Source organism: Emydura macquarii, unplaced genomic scaffold (assembly GCF_026122565.2).
Source record: "Emydura macquarii macquarii isolate MOO-44397 ecotype Brisbane River unplaced genomic scaffold, CSIRO-AGI_Emac_v2 contig_1070, whole genome shotgun sequence".
Taxonomy (NCBI): Eukaryota; Metazoa; Chordata; order Testudines; family Chelidae; genus Emydura; species Emydura macquarii.
In genome coordinates, this window is record NW_027131207.1 from 2036616 (window position 1) to 2058897 (window position 22282).

Below are 22282 nucleotides of genomic sequence, written 5' to 3' on the forward strand. Positions count from 1 at the left end.
GAGGCATTTAATAGGATAGACAGTGAGACTAGTACAACAGAGTGAATGTCTCTGATCTCTACAACAACTGAATGATTTCCAAGATCACATGATGCACAGTATTTCAGGAGGCATCCCACTTATACCTTCATGCTTTACTGTAGACTAATGAGAATTTGCATTCTGTTTGGTAAGAGTGACCTTCCCAGAGCTTTCTCAATTGGGAAAGGAAAAAAGGAAAAACTTGTCTATAATATAGTAGTTCCAAAAGTCCCCCTGTGCATAGCCAAAACATGCTGGCTGCCTTCCCACTGTCAGCCAAAAAAGTGGACTATGGACTTATTTTAGACACATAGCTCTTCCTAAGAGATGCATTATATATTTGTTATTTTATTTTGCTAAGTAAATCAAAAAGACTTAAAACATTTAGGCATAGAGACAGAGGGGGAGCTACTACTGTACACATAACAATTAATCAGCACTAGTATTGGGGCGGGCTAGGCTTCCACAAACTGACTCCCAAGGGAAGCAGGGGAAAAGGAAGTTTGTAAGTGCTGACATGATGGGAAACGTTATCAGAGTAACAACTTGCATTAGGGTTTTTTTTCTGCTTAAATACATTTACACAAAATTAAAGCTTACTTTTTTAAAGGCTCTTTCTACCAAAAGGCTCTTTTGTCCCGTGAACAAAGCCCCAATTTAAATTAAAAAGCAAATATTGTATGAAAACACATTATACCTACAGTCTTTGCAGTTTTCCAACCTCCTTATTTCCCCCATCTTTAAAAGGCCTAATTCTTTGCTGCTTTGCACCTTGTGTGGCCACCACTTAGACCCACACAAAGTGAGTGTAAAATGCTACAGTTCTGATGTGGTTGTGATTTCTACCACTTAGTACAAATGCAAAGTGTTACATCAGGGCTCATCTACACTAGAAAGTTTTACCACTTTAACTATATTTAAGTGACAAAATGTCTCCTAGTGTGGATGCAGTTATACAGGCATAAGAATGTTTGTACCACTATAGCGTATTCTAGTTTGGGAAGCAAAATAAGTTATGCCTGTATAACCACATCTGCACTAGGGCCTATACCTATAGGTCTAATTAGTTTTTAAAAAAATCACACCACTCCTAATTGATGTATAACAGTACAACTTATAGTACAGACCAGGCCAAAAGTATGAGGTAGTGAAAAAAATCAGGCTCCAAGTTATTTATTATTTAGTTTCTTCCTAATATTTTAAGAGTATCTGAAGATCTGACTTATGGGTTTTAAACACAGCTCTTTAGGAATTTAAAAAACTTCAAAATCCTAACCCAGGTTGGCATCAGAAGTGGATTTGTACATCTTTAAATCTTCCCCATTTAAGGACCAAATTCAGAAAAAACATTCCCATTACAGAAAGCACTTAAGCACATTCAAGTCCCATTGACGTAAATGGGAATTAAGCACATGCAAAAGTGCTTTTCTAAAATCGGGCCAGCATCAGGAGTCATAGGCTTTGCAGAATTTACTTTCTTGTTCATTTCAGTGCTGTCTAATCACAAGTCATTCATGTTTTAAGATAGTGGGCAACACACATACAATGGAAGCTTAAACCGAGTCTGTTACACTTGTTCAATATTTACAGTATTCATAGCATCAAACAGAATTATTTTTGGTAACTTAAGACAAATACTTTGTTATTAAATGTACCATAGTATTCCTGTTAAATGAACCCACTGTCTCGGATATTAAAGAAATTGCTGCTTACATTTACTGTGTCATTTAAATTAAAAATTTGTTCCTGTTCCAAGCCCCACTCGCCTTCATCCTCATCTTCAGGTTCTGCTTCAGACACGTTGCGAGTGTTTTCATACAAAAAGATCTGCTCATCAACATGAGCTGGGGCTAACCGGTTTCTCTTAGCACTTACAACATTAGCAGAGGAACCAAAAAGGCGTTCAGGGAAGACCCTGGTGGCCAGAATACACCAATACTTCTGAAGCACCTTTGGTAAAACAGGAAATAATGCTAGTCTGTCAGACCACCACTTAAGAGGGTCTTCATTTAAACCAAGAACCTTTTGTGACTTAAAGTTGCTTAATTCCTCAACAATTTGAGCATGCCATTCCTCTTGGTCTTCCACCCCTCCTGTCTGGCAAAAGATTTCTGCAAGCATGTTATTAATTGCGCTGGTAGGGGGAGGGGTAGAGGAGATGATTATTTTTTTCACAGGCGGCTCTTCTGACACTGTAAAGAACTTTTCTTCAGGCCTGAAAGTGTTTTCTTTTACTTTTTCCAAAAGGCTTTTTGCTTCCTCCACCACTCTGTTTTCTACCTGTTGCCGTTCAAATGCTGAAAGGAAAGGTAGTTTTTTGTACCTAGGGTCCAGAAAAGTTGCAACATTGAGAAACATGTCTATCTCAGGTGTATGCTGGTATGTTGTTGATAATTCTTTGGCTATCACTTCCTTGGCCATGCTGATTTCTTTCAAATCATTTTCTTTGATGTTCAACGTGGTATTTAGAAGCATGTGGAGAAGGGGTTTCACCATACTTATTGTTGGATATTTTGAAGCAGACATCATCTCAGCAACCTGTTTAAAGGGCTGTAGTAGGTCCACCAGGCCTTCAATTGTATTCCATTCACTGGTTTCCAACATCAGATGGTGGTTATTGCTGTCCTCCACAAGAACAGCTGCAATTACAAACTGCTGTTCTTTAAGACGTTGCAACATGGCAAGTGTGCTTCCCCACCAGGAAACACGATCACTTACAAGCATACAGTGCAGAATATTTTGTTGCTTCTGCTTCTCATTTAACATGTACATTGCTACCGTGGACTGCTGAAAATATTCCACCAGTTTTCGGCACCTGGCAAGAAGGCTGCACAGTTTTGGAAGCTGAAAAGCTTGTTGTATTCCTGCATTAAAAGTCTGCCCCAAACAAGGCATTTGTACTGGAATATCTAGGAGAGAGCAAGCTTTCACAATGTCTTTACCATAATCTGTTGTAGCACCAAAGACTTTTGTATTGATCCCCCATTCAATAAAGATTTCATAAAGGACTCGTGTAATAGTTTCCGCAGTATTTTCCTCTGGCACTTCAAACGTTTTTAAACACCGGGAGTTAACAGCCAGACAGTTAGAAGGGCTATTGTTGAGAAAATGAACTGCAAGTGTCACATACGATCTATTCTGGTTTTCACTCCTCCACATGTCAGTGGATATGCCACACCATAGAATTTCAGTAAGCTCTTTTAACACAATTTCTCTAATAGCATTGTATTTTTCAGGAATTGCTTTTGTGCAGAAATATTTCCTGCTAGGAAGTTCATATCTTGGATCAGCTGTTCTCAAGAGTGCCTTGAATGTGGGTTCATCAACAATAGAGGAAGGATACATGCCCTCACAAATTAAGCTAATCACAGCAGAAGTCAGTTCCTGATGCTTTTTGTTTTCATAATTGTGGTTGGTCTTCATAATTAAAGTATCTTGAACAACCTGCTGTGATGATTCTGGCTTCAGTTTTGAAAATGCAGTAGCAAAGGCTTCCCTCATTTGTTCCGTGTTACTTTTCACAAATTCACAGAACTCATCAGGGTGATTTTTCTCAAGGTGGTAGGAAAGGTTGGACGTGTTTCCTGAATAGGCAATTTGAGCCATGCAAATGCGGCAATAGATTTTCTTCCACTGTAATATGCATCCTTCTGCATTAGTATCAAACCCAAAGTACTTCCATACTTTACTCTTTGCTCTCGGATGAGCCACTAACTTTAGATCTGATGGCGAACCTTCTAAGCTTTTATTCTCCATTGCTTCTTGGCCAACGTCCCACCTTTTGATCCTTCACTCATTAATGAGTACCTGATAAAGGCAGTAAGATAAAGATACAATGAGAAAGCACAAGTCGGATCACACTCAACTACGTGAAATCAGTGCTTCTGTGAATATACCAAGAAACCTACCTTACTAATTACATTTGAAAATTTAAAGATGAGGTTTACAGGAAGTATTTCCGATAGGAAGACCCATTAGATGTCAAAAATATAAGTGTTTTAGTATGTGAAGTGATGCTGTGACTGAGCTAGAAAACCCAAGAAAAACTGAGTTTCTGGAGTGATATGAAAAATCTTGGTAGAGAAAGTATAATAGTCACTGTAAAGTTTAAGTACATTATTGCCATGTACATTAGACCTACGTTATATTTCTCTATCCCGAAATTATACTTAAAATTGAGTCGACATCCCTTTGCACAAGGGTACTGAACTCTGCTGTCAACGTTTATTTCAGCTGAAACTTGATACACAAGGAACAAATGTTTTATTGTTTGTTTTGAATCAAATTTTGTTAGATTGGTTTGATTTAGTTGGGAATTAATATTTTTAAGTTGTACATTACAATTACGGAACTGATCCTGCTCTGTTGAGAGCAAAGGTCATTTTCTAACCAGATTCAGTGAAAGTAGGATCAGAGCCCTCATGCAGAGCAACAATATACACGAGGGCTTTCCTGCTTCTTTGTGGAATTAAGGTTCACAGCTCTAGTCTCCTGGAATATCAGCACTTTATAATTACAGGAAGAGAGGCAGGCAGGGGAACCTTTATCAATGTAATTAAGCACTGAAATATGTCAGTTTGAAAATTCTTTTTTAGTTCAGAAGAATAAATGGAAGTGTGTGTTCTGGAAAATTATATCTACAGATTTGCATGGGGCAAAATATCTCACCAGAAATGTATAATAAAGCTGCCAGTCTCCCTGCTAAAGCTCGTTTCTCTGCACCAGTGCACCTCTACACATGGCTGAGACTGCATGTGTAGATGTTGCTTTGTCTACCTCTATCAAGGCTGCAGTCTAGCCAGAGCATCACCAACAGCCATGTTCTTGAAATGCCTGGCAAGTAGGTAATAAGGGTCAGTAAGGAAAGGGGAAAGGAGTCATCAGGGAAGAGTGGTGCAGCCACATACAAAAATCTGAGAGGACCAGAGTTGAGAATAGGTTCATGATGAATTCTATTCAGAGTGGGACATCAATAAATTAATAAGGTGGGGGAAGAGGATATGTCCCCATTATTCCTGGTCAGATTTACATATGAAGACTCTGCATCAGGAGGTACAACTATTCCTTTTTCAAAAAGGTGCTCTGAATACTGTTATGTCCTTTGCTATGACTAATTTCAGAGTTTGAGTCATCAATTATTTATTGACCCTACATGGTTATGCTGTATCATTCCAAAGATCCATATTAACAACTCCATGTTATGCATTCTTATAATATCACAATATAACTTTGAGGGAGAGATATATACGGCATAATATTATAGATGATGGTTTTTAATAGCTTCATATTATGCACTGGCATGATGTCCCATATCAGTATTATTGCTTTCAGATGCCTCTATTTCAAGCCATGTCACAATGTTTCTGGTATTCAAACAGACTCAATGAATTTCATTATATCCCAGAGTATCCCTTACCATAACATGGAGATTCCTAGCAGCAAAGAGGAAAGTACAGTACTAAAACAGGTGGTGTGCCTTTGGTATTTAAAATTCAGGAGGGGAAGAGCACACAGAGTCTATCATGGAACAACAAAATACAAGTGAATTCAAAGTGAGTGAATGTCCAAGGCTCACTCCAACCCTGATTCTATGAGTGCACGATCTTTCCTATCATTTTTACAGATTTGACATTTAACTAGGGTGGTGCACTGTAGCACTGCCACAGTTAAGGATACATCAGCACACCACCACCTTAGTTATAACACTCTGTCACAGCAACCCTAATATAGACTGCGGCACTTCACTGCCTTTCCTGACCTGTTGTGCAGGTTGAGTGAAAAGCTCCTATATTTTACTCCAAGAATGGCACTCCTGGAGAGACCCTGAATACACCTTTAACTCTATTTGATTTCAACTGGAGATCAGAGCACTCTGAACCTTACAGGATCAGGACCATTGTTTGTAAAGCACTTTGGGGTCTTATCTGATACATGATAGCATTATAGGGAGGCTGACAGCACCCCCTGTATTTAAGTTGCCTAATTTTCCATTACAAAAAGATTTTTGTGACTTTAAAAACCAGAAGCTCCAGCACATCCACTGTTTGCTGCAAATCTTTGAAATTCTGCAAGGAGAAAGCACCAAGGCTACAAGATGCCTTTTCTTTGGCTCATGAAATTCTATTCATGTTTAAATGAGTGGTAGACTGTTAAAAGCTGCCATTTCCCTTCTCTTGTTTGTGTAACTCAGAAAAATTTGGACAACATGTCAAATTAATAACTGAACATCAGCGTTCTAAAGAGCTGGGCTGACACCACAGCTGCAGCATCACTGTATATTGGCCTGAGAGCTAAAAGCAGCTTTATCAGTGGAAAGGAGGAAGAGAAGAGAGCTAGGCCTCGCTGAGCAACCTGACCTCACACATGGCATCAGCATCTCATCCCCACTGCTAAGAGTACCAGCAGGGCAGGAGCTCTCCAACTCCGGGGGGGGGAAGGCCAGGCAAGGTTCCTTCCAACCACCCCCTGGACCTAGGCTGTGGGGCCCACCCCTCAGTATTCTCCTGCAGCAAGCTAAGGACATAGGTAGTCCTGTTGCTTAAGTTAAGGGTTCAAACCATGGTGATTTATGCAAGATGGGAGGGATAGTTACAACTATATATAAAATAATTTGTTTTTACCTTTTTTCTTTAAAAAATAAAAAAATATGAAATTACATATAAAAACGACATTTAAAAGTTACTTAGGTTGCAAAGACAAGCACCTGAAAGATAGGAAATACCAGATTTAGCATCAACCATGCTACCAGAATTCTGCCTCCTTGTCCATATACTATATATGTTCTCCCCCTCCCCGCACAGGATTTCTGCTTTATTCAGTGCACAGGTAACAACAAATTTGGCATTTCCTAACTTTTCAGTGCTTGACTTTGCAAACTAAATTGCTCTTTTTAAAATGTTATGAAAATCTATTGTAGTGACCAGAAGAAAATCATTTCATTTAGATTAGTTAGAAAGAGAGATTTGGGCAAATTTAAAGTCTTTGTAGTGTTAAAAGTTGCTTTTAAAAACACCAATGAGTAATATGATACTTAGTTAAAAGTCATTTTCTATGTCTCTCAAGTACCAAACATAAACATTAACAAGTCTTTTCTCAATGTACAAAACATGCAGCATCGAGTAAGTCTGTAGCCAAATTTGAACGAAATGATTTACGCAATAGAAGATCAAATGCAACATGAGGAGAAAAAAAAATGTCCTGACAACACTTCATCATGATCATAGAAATTCCTACTCTGTGAAACAATTAGTGTCAGTGATACCATGATTTAAAAAAAAATAAAAGCAAAGATGACTTTCAATGGGCTGAAACCACATTTCCATATTAACTTCCTGGTGTCAATTAGTTAGCTCATCTTTTGTAAATTCACTGATTAGATTTTTGTTTTTAAAACCTGATTTTGAGGCAAGGTCACACCTTACACTAATATATGGGTACACATATTTATTCTAATTAACTGAAGTTAATCACTGGGAGAAGAATATGCATGCAAGTTGTTTTCTATTTGAATTATTAATTATCTTTGTACACACAGCACTAAGATATATATATTACCATAGTGATCTGTAACTATACTATTTTTATACAAGTAGTATTGAGAAATATGTTTAAATAACAATTTATATAATTCCTCTTCCCTCTTTACTTTCCAGCATTACACTTGCTGTGCAATCTACATTAAATTCACAAACTGCATTCAATTTATCCTCCCTCATTAATAGTTCCTCCTTCTGTGTTCCAGTTTCAGAGTCTAAAGCAAACTTCCTGATATTCTTACCCTAGAATTCTGTGAAATTTGCACCTTCATGTTGTATATTTACACTTCTGTGTTTTCAGTTCATAAATCAAAACAACTGCAACATTATATTTTGTCCTGACATGCCTCGTTTGTACAGTTCAAACTGACCTTTCCATACATACACATCATGCTAAACAATACTTTTAAAATTAGACAAATATTAGCACAATGTAATATGATAGGAGGCAGTTTTGGAAAGAAAAGTTAAGTTGTGAAGTGCCAACAGCATACAATCTTGATTAATTTAGGAAAAAAGGACTAATTTAATTTAGTTTACTTTAGACTGTTCCTGAACTGGCTGCTGGATGGCTTTCTATAATATAGCTCCAACACGGAGCTGCTATGCTGAATTATGGCTATGTGTTTTCCCAGTGTAGATAAGATCAAGTAGGTTTGAGGTCCACATTCCAGAACATGGAGACTTGAGGAGCTAAAGTGCAACACTTTGGCTCTCCCCTTCTCCCCCCAATTTTATTTTTTAAATGTATCTCATGATGAGGCAATTGATATTTGATTTATGCACTTTTTATTCATGTAATCATAACTTTGAGAACTGAGGATTACAAGGGCTACAAAAAGCTTCCAACTCTTGTATTTTAAAATATTTTTAGTTTACTAACTTCTTCACACAATTGCTGTTTCTTTATTCCAATAAAAGTAGCAGATTACCAATCCAAGATTTAACTATGTCCATTCTAAAACACAATTATTTTAACATTTTAAAATGTTGTTTTTGTCATACCATGGTCACTATTTTGAAATTTTAACTTGACTAGCCTAAAGTCAACATCAAAATACCCTTGTTGACAAGTTGGCTTGTTTTTTATTTCACTGTTTCAAATACATTCTTGATATTTTTTATTTGTTAATGATATTTAAGATTACAATAAAATAAAATGTTTGGGTCAAACTTTGTCATAATATTTCTGTTCAGTTCTAAATTATTTTGGAAGCGTTACACACCTTAGGTATAATACACAGCTTTAATCTGCCAAGAAAAACTAATGCTAGAAGAATGCTCAGCTGACATAAAACTGTAGGCACACATCTGCCTTTTTTCTTTTTTGGCATGCTATATGCTTTTGAGAATGAGAAAGCAAAGCCCAAAACTGCATTACTTAGAATTATTAGTAATGAAGAAACATTACCCAACAGACCCACATGTGGAAAGCTGTACTGTCCAGTCTTTTAGTTAATTTTACAAAAATTAATGGTCGACACAGAAATGTATTTTCTCTTCTCGCTAGTATCTCTACACTATAGTTAGATTTGGGCCTCATATTTTAAATAATTTCACTGAACTGCATACACACACCTGCATTTTTGCTGTTATTCTTGTTAAAGCCACCAACACTTCCATAAGAGCGATATTTGAAGCTAGTCAGAGAATGTAAAATTAAACAAACTAGTGTAAAAATTGACACTGAGCTGCAATGATGATGTCATTCTTTATAGGGTTTTCAGACATTCCCTAGTCGCAGGGATCTGCTGGAAGCACCAACAAATTCAAGAGTGTTTTTAAAAATCAATTTCTCTTTTAAATTTAAGATGCCTATAATGTTGCTGTCCGGCCTGAGCAGATTCCCAGATTAATCGTTTCTGGAAACCTCAAGTTTCCTTCATAGATACCTAATGTGAGGAAACAGAACATCATTAAGTTTTCCCTTGACCACAATAATCATTTAAAAATGTAACACACAACTGTCTGAAAAGGAGCTAAACTCCAGCTCCATAAAGCAAACTGAATGCCACTGAACTGTCACCTTAAATACTGGCAGCTAATGACAGTGAGGACTCATGTGTGTCTGTGTGTATCTGTGGGTAAATTCAACATATAGAATGAGAACACCAACACTGAAGACTAGCAGTTCATGAGTCTGATTCAGTGAAGTAGCTCACCACCATCAAGTACTGGAGGGAGGCTGATTTACAGGAGGATGCAATCAAGTGGCCAGGAGATGTGAAGGAATAAAGCCCCCGTCCCGTTAAGCAGAGATGGAGATAGAACTGAGTGGTAGAATTCAAAAGCAGGCGAAGGAGAACACAGAGGGTTCTCACCTAGTATGCTAGCACAGGATCAGAACAGAAGAAGGTAGCCACACAAAGCAGCAGGTTCTAGCTTAGTGGGTAGGTACAGCAGAAGGAGCTATGGGGATTGGTGATTTCTTATAGGTTTATCACCAGAGTATCTGAGCACATCACAAACACTGATCAATCCTGAACACCTGAGGCACAAACAGATCAGAAATCACGCCTGATCAAGTCGCACAGGGAGCTGGAGGCAAAGCGGGGAACTGAACCCATGTCTTCTGGGTCCATCCAGCAACTTTAACCACAATGCCACCTTTCAACTCGGCTCCAGGAGCCGCCGAGAGAGAAAAAAGCAATGGCCTAACCCTGGCTAGGGCCTAACCCAGTGGCCTGGTTCAGGTGCAGTAACGAGGGGCCGCGATATGGGGCCAGCAACGGGCGCAGCTAAAGCAGCAAGGAGGGAGCGTGCAGGTATCTCCCCCGTAGCTGGAGCCGGCGGCAGCAAAAGGAAAAGGGGGCCCAGGGGCCACGCGCGGACCCAGCCCAGCAGCCAGGCGCGTGCGGAGGGCGCTGACGCGGCGGGCCGGCGGCGGCAGCAGCAGCAGCAGTCGCGGGGGAAGGCTGGGGCGCGCCGCTCCGTGTGGCCCGGTACCGCGGCGTGCAGCGCACGGGGGAGGAGCGCCGGAGCCAGGCCCAGGGCCTGCGGGACAGCCACCGCGGAGCGGCCCCGGCAGAGAGACACGAGCCCCCGCTGCGGCCCGGGGGCCGGCGGCGCTGCAAACCCTCGCTAGGCGCGGGGTGGGGGCAAGGTCACGGCAGACGCCAGCCCTCAGGAGGGGGGGAGGCTCCGGAAAGGGGGGGGGGGTCGCCAGACTCCTGCGCCCCGTTAGGAGAGCGGCTGGCCGCGGCCGCCCTCAGCCGGACTGCGCTGCAGGGCTCCCCGGGCTGGCCAGCGCAGCTCGGCGCGATGCTCTCTCACCTGGCGCAGGGGGCCCGCCGGGGCGGAGGCGGCGCAGCAGCTGGTGCAGGATGACGGCGAGGCCGATGCAATAGAGCCGCAGCGCGGGCAGCGCCCGAGACAATAGCGACATGGCTGCCTTCCGCCCCTGGGCGCGGGGAGAGGACGGGACGGGGTCCGGGCCCCAGCCGCCGGCGCGCGTCTCTCTGACAGCGAGTGTGTGTGTGTGTTTGTGTCCGCTCCGCTCCCTTCCCGGGCCGGGGCGGGCGCGGCGCTGCAGAGCCGGCCACACCCAGCACCACTGGGAAAGCGCCGCCGCTGTCACAGGCACATGCACGGCCCCCGGACGCGCCGCCCGCTCGCTTCTGGGCATGTGCGCGGCCACCGCGGCGGGGCGGGGGACGGGGAGAGCGGGCGGCCGCTGCCGCCGCCCGCCCTGAGCTGCTCGATCACCCGATGCCTCCAGTGGCGCCCTGGGGGCCGGGAGCTCCTGGAGCGGGGCGAGAAACGCTGCCAGGGCTGCGTTAGCTGCCACGGAGGCAGGCCAGGAGGTGCGGAGGCCAGCTGGCCCGGGGCAGGGCTGTTTTTGAATTTGCTGAAAGTAAAAAAGTCGGGCTGGAGAACGGAGCAGCTGGGTAATGGGGCCCTGTGGGTGCCCCCTGGCCGGGAGCTCTGCTGGTGGGGCCGCACAGCCATGAAAATGAGACCGGGGGAGCCGTGCCCTTACACGTTGTATCATGTGCACAGACTGGAAAGGAGGCATGTTTTTAACAGGGCAATCAAGGGTTGAACCAAATCACTAAGGGTAACTTTTAAATCAAGATTGGTTTTTGTTTTAATTATGTGGGGAAAGTTGTATGGCCTGTGATACAGAGGAGATCGGATCAGATGATCGCAATGGTCCCTTCCGCCCTTGAAATCTCTGGTAACACAGAATTCAGATCACCAAATCTTAGGTGTTATGTGACCAGTGAAACTGAACAGTGCTGCCCCCATCACCTTATCAACTCATCTCCCCCCTGTGCCCCTTCCTTTTCCCTCGTGACATTATAATCTTGGAGTTTATGATAGCATACACCATAATCCTGAAAACAAGATTGTCAAGGTCTTCCAGGATCATCAAGTCCATCTAAAAGGATTTTAGCAGCTGCACTTCAAAGAGATCAGAGAGGTCAGGGAGACCAGAGATGGGAAGGTTACAATAATCAAGACTGAAAATGAAAAGTGTCTGGACAAGAGGTTTAACTGTGTGGTCAGAAAGAAAAGGCCACATTGTAGGAGTGTTTTGGAGGAAGAGAACTGAACAATGTCTGGCTTTGTAGGGCAAGGGACAGGGAGGAGTCAAAGATGATTCTCAGATTACAGGCCACAGTTCAAAGAGCATAGCAATGACATAGAATAGAGAACATTTGGGAGGAAAGAGTTGGAGTTAAGTTTTGGCCATGTTAAGTGTAACATCTGTTCTGCTCCCAGTCTCACCTAATGGAATTTCTATAAATCACATAAACTGAAGGGCAACATCAGTGACTCAGCAACAAGAGTTCTCAGTATCTGAAATAGGAGCTTTTTTCAGTCAATCCAATGATGCCATCTACTTTTTTTTATACAGCGTCTGTGACTGTGGAATCTACTGTAAATATCTATCTGGTAGAATTAATGGCCATAGCCTATGCTAAACTAAACCACCATCTTCATGACAAATCTACTGCGTGATTAAAAAGGGTTTACCATGTTATCTCACTAGTCTCCAACTCTGAGACACAACTTATTGTCTTTTGCCCAATGAAACAGGCATCAGTCATTTCAGGCAAAATTTGTGTGTATCTTGGACACCAGACACCCTTGAGTTCTCTTTTTACTGCAGCAGCTTAGGTAGTCACATAAATATCTTAATTTATTTTTCCTTCTAATTTTAGTGCCATATAGTTTGAATCACTACCCCCAAGTTTCTGCCACATCAGATGACTGTTTCATTTCAGCCATGTGACCAGAATATCTCAGTATGATGAAATTTTATAGAAGCAAGCTGCAAGTCATCTTCAGTTTTCAATTTTAAATCTTCATTTAACTTAATTACCATTTGAGATAAAATAGCAAGGCCTATGTTCCTATGCTTCTAATCAGAAGTCTTAAATTAATAAATCATAATAATACTTAGCATTTGTATAACATTTTTTATCCACAGATCTTAAGTTGTTTTAGAAACATAGGTAAGTGTCATCCCCAGTTTACATATCAAGAAACTATGACATGAAGAATTAAGCTGACAGTTTCAATCTGTTACCAATATATTTAACTAAAAAGTATTTTAATATTGTTTTTTCTTGTCTTTTTCTTTTGAGAAAGAGATCTTACAGTCACCGTGGATAGTTTTCTGAAAACATATGCTCAATGTGCAGCAGCAGTCAAAAAAGCCTGCAAAATGTTAGGAAGCATTAGGAAAGGGATAGATAGTAAGACAAAATATTATAATGCCACTATATACATCCATGTTATACCCACACCTTGAATACTGCATTCATTTCTGGTCGCCCCATCTCATAAAGGATATCTTGAAATGGGAAAAAGTACAGAGAAGGGCAGCAAAAATGGTTAGGAGTATGGAACAGCTTTAATATGAGCAGAGATAAGAGACTGGGATAGTTCAGTACAGAAAAGAGACAATTAAGGGCTTGACTACATTTACAGAGCTGCAGCGGTGCAGCCGCAGCACTTAGTGAAGAGGCTTTCTTCTCCCATTGGTGTGGGTACTCCACCTCCCCAAGACACAGTAGCTCTGATGACAAGAGAAGCCCTCCCATTGACATAGTGCTGTCTGCACTGGGAGTTAGGTCGGTATAACTGCATCGCTCTGGGATGACGTAGTTATACCGACATAACTTTGTAGTGTAGACCAGGGCTAAGGAGGTCTATAAAGGTAAAGGTCTAAAAAATCATGAATGGTATGGTGAAAGTGAATAGAGAAGTGTTATTTACCCTTTCCTATAACACAAGGGGTCACCCAATGGAATTAATAGGCAGCAGGTTTAAAACAAACATGAGGTACTTCTTCAAACAACACACATTCAACCTGCGGAACTCTTCGCCATGGGATGTTGTAAAGGCAAAAAGTATAAGTGGGTTCAAAGAAGAATTAGATAGGTTCACACAGGTTAGGTCCATCTAACTGCTAGAAGCTGGGACTGGACAACAAGGAATGGACCACTCAATAATTGCCCTGTTCTGTTTATTTCCCTCTGAAGCATCTGGCACTGGTCACTGTTGAGAAGACAAGATACTGAGCTAGAGGGACCATTGGTCTGACCCAGTATGGTCATTCTTATGTTGGGGGACTTTGGTAAAGTTCTTGGACTTCATTTGAAATGTGTTAATTTTATCTCCCTTTTAACAAATAAATTTAGATTCCAAATTAGAGCTGAGCTAATTGACAGTATCCTTTTTCACTTTCACATCTAGGTTGCTCACCAGATTTGCCTCCCATGTGCTTCCAGTAACTTGTACACAATAAAAGTATTAAGCAAAGTTTCATCAGGACAATAAACATTCTTTATTATTTTATATCTTCAGTGCATTTCTTCCCCACTTGTTACTTATGCACTGATACCACGGTAAACACTATCTCACTGAAGTCAATTGGAAGCAGGAGAGGGCCCTAAATTTATTTCAGTATTCCCAGTCCAATCTTCAGGACTAAAACATGTACTAAAAGAAATAGTGGCATTGTAGCAAAATTATTCTTTTATTTTAATTTATTTAAAACAGGTTTATTTGAACAGAGTGAGGTGTCAAAAGAAGAGATGCTGGAGAAAACTGATCATTTAAAATGCGGTAAAGGCTTGTTTACACAATATTTTAGACTGCAGCAAGCTGGGGTCTAACTGTCCGTGTGTACCCTACTAATGCAGTTAAATTTCTTAATGCAATAAGGTAATCCCATTTCAAAGAAGACTAGATCAGAGTGCACTAATGAACAGTTAACACATGTTATGGTGCATACAGACAATTAATGCATTGCAGGTTAATGCGGGGTCGATTTACACCCCAGATTGCAGCGTGTTGTTCATGTAAACAAGCCCTACATCACTAGACCCAGATGATCTATATCCAAAAGTTCTGAAGGAATTTATGTACGAAGTAGCTGATCTGCTAGCAAAAATATGCAATCTCTCATTAAATATAGCCAGTTTCAGAGAATTGGAGGGCAGCAAATATACATATATCTTTTTTTTAAAAGGCTCTAGGGTCAATGTAGGGGATTATAGATTGATATGCTCTACACCTGGGAAATTAGCAGAAATGATCATTTAAAATAATAATAAAACACATGGAAGAGCATGATATGAAAGGGATTAAGCACTTTAGCTAAGCAAATAATTGATTTTGTGTTTGGCTACTGAACAAAAAAATCCACACTTTTTTTTTTTGTTTGTTTCAGGTCAACCCAAAGCAGAATTTTTTTGTTTTTCCTGCCAACGTGCAAAACTGAAGAAAAAAACTTTTTGTTTGATCCACAATTATTTATTTAATCATTTTGTTTCATTTAGTTTCCAGCTGTCTTTTATCCTCTTTGTTTCTTTCTTTAAATAAATTAACTAAATTTCTAACTGAAATGTCATTTTGAAATGAAAGCAAAGGTCAAAACATTTTGCTTTGAAAATGTTGTTGAAAGAAAACAGGTTTTTTGTTTGTTTGTTTGTTTGTTTGTTTTATTATTTTTCCCCATGCAAAGCTATTTGCAGAATTCACAGATAGTTTTTATCACTAGTTTTGCCACAAATAGCTTTTGGAAAATTCATTTTTCAATTAGTAAAATTAGTTGTCTGAAAAATTTCACCCAGCTCTACTAACCAGCACCATTTCAGCGAACAAAAATTGTCTCATTAATCTCTTAGAATTCTTTGAATGTACCAGTAAAGCTGTGGGTAAAGGAGAACCGATGGACATAATTTATTTATACTTCCCTAAGGCCTTTGATGAGGTCCTGCACGAGGGACTACTGAAGAAGCTAAGTAGTCATAGGTGAGAGCCAAAGTATTTTCATGGATCAAAAACTGGTTAGGAGACAGGGTTAAATGGCCAATTTTCATCATGGCTAAAGGTTAACAGTGGGATGCCTCAAGGTTCAGTACTAAGTCTATGTTGTTAATATATTAATGACCTGAAAAGCCAAGTGAGTAGTGAGATACCAACATTTGCAGATGACAAAGTTACTTAGATTAATATAAGTAATGTACTCTCTGTCCAGTGGAAGACTGAGGAACTTCAGACAAACCTAAACAAGCTAGGTGAATAGGAAACATAATGGCAAATGAAATTCTGTGCTGATAATTAAAAGTAATGCAGATTGGAGGGAAAAAATTAAACTCACACCCGTTACAGAGATCTAAATTAACTATATGAACTCAATGTCACTGTAGACAGTTCAGTGAAGATTTCTGCCAATTATATGCAGCTGTGGTCAGAAAAGCCAACATATGAACTGTGACCATGAATAATACAAAGAATATTATAATGCCTTTTTATAAATCTGTGAGGTACCCTGTTCAGTAATATTGTCACCCCTTATCCCAAAGGATACTGCTAACCTAGAGCTGATTCAGAGAAAAGCCAAGAGGAAGATCAAGGGCATAGAAGAATCCTCATAAGAATAGAGATTGAAAAGATTAATGTTGTTTACCTTAGAAAAGAGACCAATAAGACTGAGTGTATCAGATAAAAGTATGTAAAATAATGATTGATCTAAGGTAGATGGGAACTTCTGTTTTCTCTCTCTCATAATAATACAAGAACAAGCGAACATTTAAAAGGTAGGAAGTTCCAAAGCAATACAAGGAAACACGTTTTCACATAATGTGTAATTAGACGTGGAATTCACTGCCAATGGAAGATGGTGAGACCAAGAACATAAGATTTTTAAAAAGGGGGGTTGGATATTTAATTGGCTATCAAAAATATCCAGAGTTGTCAATATTAACAATAAAAAATATTCCTAAGGCAGGGCTCAACAAACCCTGAGCACCAGGTCGCCATGGTGCCTAGAAATTTCAGTCTGGCACCTAATATTTCTCCAGGGGGAGCGGCCACTGTGCTCCGGCCAGGGTGCCACTGAGCTCATGTGGCAGGGCTGGGAGGGGGGAGCTCCAGCCAGGGCGCACCGCTGCTGGGCCCACGTTGTGGAGAGGGTGGGGGAAAGGAGCGGGGCCGGGAGGGGAGAGCGGCTGCTGTGCTCTGGCCAGGGCACCCTGCCACTGAGCCCACGTTGTCTGGCTCCTTAATTTTTGGGCTAGCTCCTAGCTCCAAAACAAATTTGTCGAGCCCTGCCCTAAGGGATATTAAATCTCATGCTTCAGAGTTTAAGCCAATCAATAACTATTAGAGATCAGGATGAGATATAATGTGGGTTGATAATGGAAAAATTCCCTGGACTCCCTCAGACTCCATTTTGTGACCTTACCTTCCATTTCAAATAAGCAGGAATCACATGACCAACTGAAAGCTGCAGGTTACTTACCGTTGGACACTGTAGGTCATATGACCGAAGCTGAGCATAAAATGAGGTATGGCCATGAAGCATTTCTGACCTGAGCATGCCTAGTAGAATGTAGATTACTAAAGAAAGTATGGCCACGAAATAGGTTGGATCTGTAGCATGGGTAGTAAGGTCAGATGAGGTAATCATGACTCTGAGATAAAAACAATGCCAGTAAGCATGTGCAGAATGAGGTAATGCTTGGAATGAGCATGTGTGATACAAAGGTAGAGAGAGGTCAAACAGCTCTGTCTTAGACTAGTTTAAGGCTGCTTTTTCCAGTCAGAGTTAGCATGCACAGTAAATAGGAATGAGGTAATTTTGGATAGACAGCATGCTCAATAGATGTCTGACGGTATAAAAGGCAGATAGTCAGCAGGCAGTTGTCAGTTGGGAGCAAGTGAGAGAGGACAGAAGAAGCGTACATCTCTGAAGAGACCTGACCAAGCTGATAGCTGAAGAAGCAACAGTAACAGCAGTGGTAGTGATTAAATGGCAGCAACAGAGGGAGTCCTATCACTGAAGCAAAGTCAATGGACAGAGTAAGTAAGCCTGCCAGTTATTATTATTTAATTATAGTATTAGTATAGGATAATGTAGTATAATTTTAGTATGTGTTTCTGTGTGATATATGGGTACATTAATGTTAATTGTAATTTACTTGTTGGAAACTTAAAGTACAATTTAAGAACTGCTGTCAGCTATCTGTTACAGACTGGCCATCTGTGACAGAACACACCACTTTAAATCAGTTAAATTGTATGCTATTGTGGTTTGAATACTCTTTAAATTGCAATAAGGGATTTGTGCCTGATTCATGTTTTTAGATTATATTGTATTAAGAATTATTAGTTACATTAATAAAAAGATACTTTGTTTTTGGAAAAACTACTGCCTCTGTCAATCATTTTATTGGAAGGTTATATCTGTGTCCTTTAAGTGTTTCCTTAACTACACTGGAAACCCATACCTTGGGAAAGACATGTTAAGGGGGTGATAAGCAGCTTATTCGAGAGGCACCCCAAAGCCTATTTTTCAGGGTAATACTGTGGCAGATTATCCCACAACTGCCTACTGGAGGGTTCTTACACCTTCCTCTGAAGGTGATACAAAGGTAGAGAGAGGTCAAACAGCTCTGTCTTAGACTAGTTTAAGGCTGCTCTGAAGCGTATGGTACTGGCCACTGTGAGAGACAAGATACTGGACTAGATAGATCTCGGGTCTGATCCAGACTGGCAATTTCTATGTTCCATGCTTTGATCTGCAATAGCAGAGACATATTTAAATTAATTATTAAAATTCATTCAAAGTATTCCCTTACTATATGGCTTGGATTAACCCTCTGTTAAAACTAAAACAATAAATTAGTCTGATCAATTCTTAGCAAATGTTTTGTGGGTCAGCACCATGGTATGACTTGTAATCAGAGAGTCACACTCAAATATTTCCAAGCCAAGTATATTTCATGTGGGTATTTTGGTATTTTTCACATGACAGTAGGTTGTTACAGAGAAAAGTCACATCGACCTGGATGTTAAATTGAAGGAGGTTAGGGGGAGTGTGATCTATACACTTTATAGCCTAGTCAAACCTTTTTTATTTTTTCCTTCACTCATGGAAGAAACAATACAGACAAGGTGGGTGCATAATATATTTTATTGAACCAACTTCTGTTGGTGAAAGAGAAGCTTTTGCGCTTACATGGAGCTCTTCTTCAGATCTGGGAAAGGTACTCAAGAGTGTCACCACTAAATACAAGGTGGAACAGATTGTTTAGTATAAAGTAGTTAACACAGAGTCCAAGGGAACATTCAAGGAGAAGTGGGCCGTTAACACCTCTGCAATAATAAGACAAAAAGAGGAGCTAGTGGATTACAAATTGTTGTCCTAAAACATAAATCCAGTGCCTTTATTAAGACCACAAATTTTACTGTATAGCAAAGTTATGAATTTAAGCTCCCAGGCTCATCTTTTGAAGGTGTTGTGCAGGTTTCCTTTGAGGATGAGGACTGAGAGGTCAGATATGGAGTGATTGTTTTGTGGAAAGTGTTTACCGGCAAGTGATAGGCTGTCTTTTATCATTATTCTGTGTGAGTTCATTTGAGAGCATAGTGATTATCTGGTTTCACCCACATAGTTTGGCGCATTTAGAGCACTGGATGAGGTACACCACATGTTGTGATAATCATATGACAGACCCCTGGATCTTGAAAGATGTGTTGGGACGGCAAGGTGTTGATCATTGTAGCAGTGGAGATATGTCTACAGGTTTTGCAGCTGTTGTTCTGGCAGGGTCTGGAGCCACTTTTTGCTGACGTGTCCTGGTCTGTGCGGAGCTTGCTTCTGATGATGACCTTGGCAAGGTTGGGGGTTGTTTGAAGGCCAGAAGAGGGGATTCGGGAAAGATTTATTTCAGGAGGGGGTCCGCATCAAGTGTGACTTGTAATTGTTTAATGACACACCAATATGGGTTCCAGTGTAGACTTGTAGGTGACAACTCGAAAGCTTGTCTCTTTCACCAACAGATGTTGGTCCAATAAAAGATGTTAAATCATCCAGCTTGTCTCTCTAATATCCTGGGACCAACACAGCTACAACAACACTGCAAAATACAGAAATAGACCATACAAGAAAAACAGGAGATCTGCATTTTTAGAGAGGAGCAGTGACATGACAAACCCATTAAACTCTTCCATCATGAGCCTCAACAATAGAAAATGAACTAGCAGAATAAAAGGAATTTAACAGATATTGCCACCCTAGTCTCCATATACTGTAGAGTTTCAAAATTGTAGCTAACTTGGACAACACTACACTGTCAGTGTGTAAATTTGCTTGGACCTTGTTCTTTTTTCATGTAAAAGGAGTTATGTAAGATAAATCTGGTTTGAAGTGAACTCAGGGGATGGAGAAAACATCTTCTACTTTGGGTTTGTGGGATAAAGTGTTCTGCAATCGTAAAGAGGCTTATCTGGAAACAACCCCTTTTTCCAAAATAGCAAATAGTGACTCATAGGATTGCTCATTTGCAAATCTCTAGACAAAATGGCCTAGTTTTTAAAAAATGTAACTTTACTGAGAGTTATTGATTAATGTGGACTAAGACCTTTCTCAATATGAAAAATACTTGTTATAAAACAGACTGGGCTTTTAATAGTGAAAGCTTTTTACTCACATGCACTACCTGTGCTTAGTTTTTTATAATATTTTAACATGACATCTCAATGCTTAATAAAAACATTAAGCAACACAGCAACACTAAGAAATATGTTTATTGTGTAATTAACTTTGCTATCTCCTATTCAGCTGCTTGAGAGTTAGCATCATCAAATTAAAAATCACTAGATGTAACTGTTTGATATTGATGTACCCAGCTCTGAAACCAAGGAAATGGTATAGTATCTTTAAACTTACCATTTTCTGCCTAGACCGCGTAGGCCTGGGTCTGTCAGTTGCTATACCCCTCCTACTAGGTGCTGAGTGCCTTTCATTCCCAATGCAGCCCATGGGAATTGAGGGTACAAATGTTCACCCCCTCCTTATATATTGTATGGGCTTGTAACATGAGATTTAAAACAAATGGTGATCTTTCATTCTATAGTATCTCAGCATAGTGGTATCCAATCATGACATTGATCAGAGTTAAACTTTTGTCTTTTAATTACTTTTGTAATGAAATAAACATGAGCAGTATTCCATGTGCAATATTTAATAGCCAGTTTCATCACTGCACCTTTGGAAAAAAATAAACAATTATTATATACGTTAACTTGGATTCAAAAGTCTTTTAAGGGTCTCAGAGAATTGTATTGTAGCAATAGTTTTGGTTTACTGCCACTTTTCTCTAGTGTTTGCAACCATTTTCTTTGAATCTATCCAGTGAACTGAATATTCTTCAGTTATTTGTACTGCAGATATTTAAAGGGTCAAACTACATTCTCTGAAAACTTCCTGTCCTTACTGTCAAGTGTCAGAGGGAAGACATTCATGGTCTGAGTCTTGCTGAAGATTCTTTGCTATTATTTTTAAGATTCTTTGGCATTCTTGATCGCATTATGATTTCTCTTTATACTGACAGAAAGTAGCACGATGAATGAAAAAAAGTGTTCAAAGAGACCTAGTTCTCCCTGGGGCCAGGAAACAAGCTACAGATTCTCAGATTTCTTTCCTTCCCACTGTCATGTCATGTGATTTTTGACTGGCTGGCCTCCTCTCTCCTGTTGGGTGGCCATGGGTTTTACATTTAAATTTTTTAATCCCGGAATTCTGATTCTATTCATTCATCCCTCAGTTTTATGTTTTTGCACAGTTGTTTTGCATTTAGTTTATTAATGGAATTATATAGAAGGTCCCAAATCCCAATCACTAGCTATGTAATCCAAAACACAACCAAGTTATATAACAGGGCAAGCATTCATTTATTAAAGTAAAGGGACATCTGGTTAAGACTTAATTCAAAATTCAATGTATAGACAATCTTCTTAGAGAACTGGCAGCTAGATATGATCAGGAGATTGGGGAATCAACTGATTGTATTCAAATGGAGAGAAAGAGATAACAGGGGAGTCTGAAGGAAAGGAAGATTAGACTGGCAGGAATGGAGAAAAAGCTGACTATCCTGGGGCAAAGAGAAGTGACAATGAAGGGACAATCACAAACTTGAAAAAGGCTTCCAAACATTTTGGAACTTGTTTGAAATAAGCCACCAAATTTTAGAAGACCTGCCCATCATGACATCAACATGCTTTGCACCATCTACTGTGAGATACTGTAGCAAAACAGTGAACTGATATCTGGGATAAATTTTGAACCAAGCCTGAAGGCACTAAGATACACTGTGATTGTACTGGAAAGATACTACAAAGAAGGGACAGAGTGATGCACTCCTGACAAATTATCTGGTCCTGATTCCCACTTTCCCCATCCTTGTTCTTAGTGCAGGAAT

The 22282-nt window shown here is 40.1% G+C and overlaps 1 protein-coding gene across 5 annotated transcripts in view; it reads right to left on the reverse strand.

The window, feature by feature from the left end:
- The window catches only part of ZBED1 (zinc finger BED-type containing 1), a 229456-nt gene extending 218240 nt beyond the window's left edge, over nucleotides 1-11216 (reverse strand). For 4 of the 5 annotated variants that reach the window (XR_010919271.1, XR_010919270.1, XR_010919272.1 and 1 more), the window contains exon 1: nucleotides 1735-3836. Coding sequence is in view for 2 of the 5 variants with exons in the window: in XM_067545725.1 (XP_067401826.1) it covers nucleotides 1735-3777 (2043 nt within the window). In the remaining 3 variants the exon portion in view is untranslated. Of the gene's footprint in view, nucleotides 1-1734; nucleotides 3837-10829 lie in introns of those variants that run through there. The other variant, XM_067545726.1, reaches the window with a different exon arrangement.
- Between the last annotated feature and the right edge of the window lie 11066 nt (nucleotides 11217-22282).